Here is a 4282-nt window from a genome sequence, read left to right as displayed (position 1 = left end):
TAACCATTACTGTTAGCAACCATCATTTTCAAAGAGTAGAAGTAACATTCACAACGCTCTCACATTAATTTTCAGCCGTGTAACATATTGTATAATAACTGAAACTAAGTCGTGCCAACCTAAAATATCTCTATAGATACATCAAAGGGAACGACCCAAAATAAATCCCCAGGGGCATATCTAAACTAGTATCTCCGTCAGACGTTCCCTGAACAATTCCCCACATCCCCAATTTGCATTCCCCTTAGGTGAACAGAACAACACAGCAAACAAGCATAAACTTTGTAACATCTCGATTATTCGAAATTAGAGTAACTCAGGACAATTGAATTAAAAATTAGAGCAATATCAGTGATTATTCTAAACGTGCCTTCAGTCTTTGATGGAATGTTCATGAAGGCAACAACATTGATTACCTTGATAGTGTCGAAGCAGGAGCGGCGGCGAGTCGCAAGAGCGGCGGCGAGTCACAGCAAGAGCGGCGTCGATTCAAAGCAGGAACGGAAACTGAACAAGAGCAGGAACGGAAACTCAGTCACATCTCTCCAAAATCGATTCAAAGCAGGAACGGAAACTGAATAAGAGCAGTCTAGAACACAAATTGATTACCTTGATAGTGTCGAAGCAGGAACACAAATTGTCTATTACTTCTCAGAGAGTCAGTCTGTGGAAGAGTTGAAGAGGTTTTAAGATTAGGGTTTTGATGGGTACAGAGAGGAAGAGGAAGGTGAGTTTGTTTGATGTGGTGGACGACTCCGCCGTCAAGATGGCCAAAACCAACGGCGCCACCAGACTCATTAACCACTGGAAGAACCAAACGCACAGCAGTCTGGATCTCACGGTAGGCTTCTTGTTTTTTCGTGAATGACTGAGGAAGAAAGCTTTCAACGTTTCCTAATCCTTTCTATCACGGTTTGTCTAAAAACTAAAGAAAATAGGGACTTTTCCCAACGGTTATATTATAACTGATGTGAAAACTAAAGAAAAGAGGGACTTTTGTCAACGGTTATATTATAACCGATGTGAAAAGTTCTTCATTAAAATTTCAAAAATGTCATCGCATTTAGCTTTCACATCGCTTATTGTATCAACCGTTGTAACAAATGTTTACTAATTACTTTTCACATCAGACATATTCCCAACTGATGTGAAAACTCTCATAAAAGTTTACTATAATTTCAATATTTCCACCGCGTTATCTTTCACATCAGGTATTTTATCCACCGTTGTGAAAACTCTTATGTGAAATGTACTTTTTCTAGTAGTGATATAATCCAAATAAAACCGACATCTCCAATAAAAGTATAAATAGGTATAAAATGGGCTGGAGTGTTAGGGCTGAATGTAAAAACTAATTCTCAATTTATTGGGCTGGTTCGGATTGATCGGTTTTTCAATATGCAAATCTGATACCCGAACCGATGATGATCGGGTGCAGTAAGAAAAATCCGAATCGAACCGATGATCCAATCCAACCCACCATAATCGATTTGGATCAGTTAGATCGGATTTGCGGATCGGACCACACCCGTTTACACCCCTAACTTCTATTTCTAATTAACTGTCTAGAAAGAGATGAATTACGCATATTAATAAAAAATTGTAATTAATTTTTTTAACTATCATCAAAGTATAACGTATTTTTCCATTTTACCCTTTTAAAACATATGTTTATCTCTTCTCATTTAATCTTCTCAAGGGTATTATTTGAAAAAAGAATTCAACTATATTAATCTTCTCTTAAAAGTGTAAGGGTATGTTTGGTTGGAAGATAAAGTGTGAGGAATGAAAAGATGAAGAAAAGAAAGAAAAGGAAGGGAAAATGGGAAAAAAAAAGTGAAAGTAAGATGATTTTTTAAGTTGTATGATTGGATAAAAAAGTAAAAGAAAAGAAAAGTCATATTTTGTGAAATTATATAAATGTCCCTAAATAAAATAGTATGTAGAAAAAATTACTTGCTTTATAATGAACAATGGATGGAATAACATATCTTATTTTTTTCTTAATTTCAATTATTTTTTATCACATATAATATTATCACATCTGTTCCTTATTAACTGTCAGCTTTGAATAGTAAAATATTTTTACATAATTGTCCACCTAGCATTTCAAGAGAGCATTGAATGATGTTTTTCAAAATAATGTCATTGTAGGGGAAATAAATGAGAAAAGATAAAACATAATATAGAGCGCAAAATAGGAAAATAAATAATAATATTCTAAAAATCAACAAAAATAATTGCACTCTTTATTATATGAGTTTATTCTCCCTCTTGACAGTTAAATAGAAAAGATATAGTATATAACACATTTGTTGCATAAAAAGTGACATCTTTTAAATATTTTTTATTCCAAAAAAAAAAAACCTAAAAATACATGTGAATCAAAAAGTCTAAGAAGATTTGCTAGGTGAAGGGTAAGGGTTCAAATCTTAATGAATGAACTAATTTACTATCCATTATCAATTAACCTTTACCGATAAAAAAAATTAGTTGAAACAAAATCACAAGAATAAAATGGACAATCAAACTGGAGGAGGGCTATACAACGGTTTCTTATCGCACAATGACATTCTAAGAGCATCTCCAATGCTAGTTATTATTTCTTAGTTTTTAGCACTATTCATGTGGGCCCGTATTGCCGCATGTGCTTAAGCAACTCTCAAGCAATTTTGCTTCAACTATGAGTTCTTAGTTCTTACCACTATTCATTTGGTCTCACCAACCACATTATTTATATTTTTTATTTTCATAAAGTAAAAAACAAAACTCATAAAGTAATAAAGTAATTTGGATTAGAGAGAAATAATTAATATTTTAAGTTAATAACTCAAAAAGTAAAATTCCTTATATAAGAACTGAGTTCTTATTTTAAAGAACTAAGAACTTCATCTCAGCACCTCTAATGGTAAAGCTCTTAATTCTTAATTCTTAACTCAAAAATAAGAACTAAGAACCTTGAATTGGAGATACTCTAACTGGCGTCCAACATGCCCCTAAAAAATTACCACCGTTACAATCGCCTCCACTAGTGCCGCCACCCGAACGAAATCCCAAAGGTGGAGTCATCGACAAAGACCACCACCACCGTTCAACATTGTTATTACCAATTCCACCACCTCCTTCCCATGCTCTCTTCGCACTCCACTCACCCGGAAAAACCGCATTCTCACGAAGAATCCGTTTCCTCCTCACATGCTCTGGCAACCTTAACATGTACCTGTCCCACACCTTAACCTTCTCCTCGGGCCCCACCAAAGAGTGACCAGTTGAATGTGACCTCACCATCATTCTCGATTCGCGTGCAAGAAAAACAATACTATTGCTGATCTCACCTTCACCTTCTTCTTCAGGTGCCGTTACAACTTCCTCTATCTCTGTAACCGTAACGCTGCTACTAATAGTGCTACTGCTACTTCCGTTAGCCGGTGGTTCAGGTTCCGTGGCGGTGGCGGTGGTGGTTGTGGTGGTGTCGGAGATGGGGATGATGACAATGTCGTCGGGAACATCATCGGAGGTGAGCGTGGCGCGACAAACGGGACAGCTCATGTGAGAGAGCAACCACGAATCGATGCAATCAGGGTGGAAAACGTGGTGGCATTTCGGGAGCAAGCGGATGCTGTCGCCGTCTTGGAACTCGGCGAGGCACACGGCGCACTCGATGCAGCTGCCACCCTCTCCGATTCTGAGGTCCTTCACGGCGAGGACAGGGCACTTGTCGATGAGCTGGCGGTTGATGCCACGGGAGCAGAGGTCAGCCGCGGTGGTGATTGGGCTTCGGGCGCCGCCGCCGTAGGCGTAGGAGCAGTGGCGGAGGTAGAGGGAGATGAAGCCCATGATGAGGAAGACGGAGAAGAAGGCTAGCAGCATGATACTCATTGTTGCCTTGAGGTTGTCCTTGAAGGTGGTGAATGTGATTCCTAAAGGAGCAGGGTTTGTTGTTATGGCTCCTTGTGCATCAACAACACCTGAATATTGCAACATTGATGATGATGATATCACAAGGACCACCATGTGGGGCCAACATTCCATGTTTTTCTTTTCAATTGTATTTGTAGTAGTAGTAATGAAAATGGTAATTAATGGGAGATGGAGGTACTTGGAAATGGTTATGGAATGGGTAGTAGCATTAACACATGAGAGAGTGATGTTAAGTGCTTATTATATGCCATTACAGAAGGTTAAATACTAGGAAGGGAGGGGAAGAGTTGGGTAGGTTTGATCCAGGCGGTGGCAGCGTGAAGGGGAGCCACGTACGAGGCAAAGAAGAGCTAGGTGGCGG

General features: G+C 38.6%; 1 protein-coding gene across 1 annotated transcript; it reads right to left on the bottom strand.

Moving 5' to 3' along the window:
* Positions 1-2949: 2949 nt before the first annotated feature.
* LOC130725049 (putative RING-H2 finger protein ATL50) lies at positions 2950-4032 on the bottom strand. Its single transcript, XM_057576310.1, has one exon. The coding sequence runs from the start codon at positions 4030-4032 to the stop codon at positions 2950-2952; it is 1083 nt and encodes a 360-aa protein (XP_057432293.1).
* Positions 4033-4282: the final 250 nt, after the last annotated feature.

This window comes from Lotus japonicus, chromosome 6 (genome assembly GCF_012489685.1).
Source record: "Lotus japonicus ecotype B-129 chromosome 6, LjGifu_v1.2".
NCBI lineage: Eukaryota > Viridiplantae > Streptophyta > Magnoliopsida > Fabales > Fabaceae > Lotus > Lotus japonicus.
This window is presented reverse-complemented; position numbering and strand designations above follow the sequence as displayed.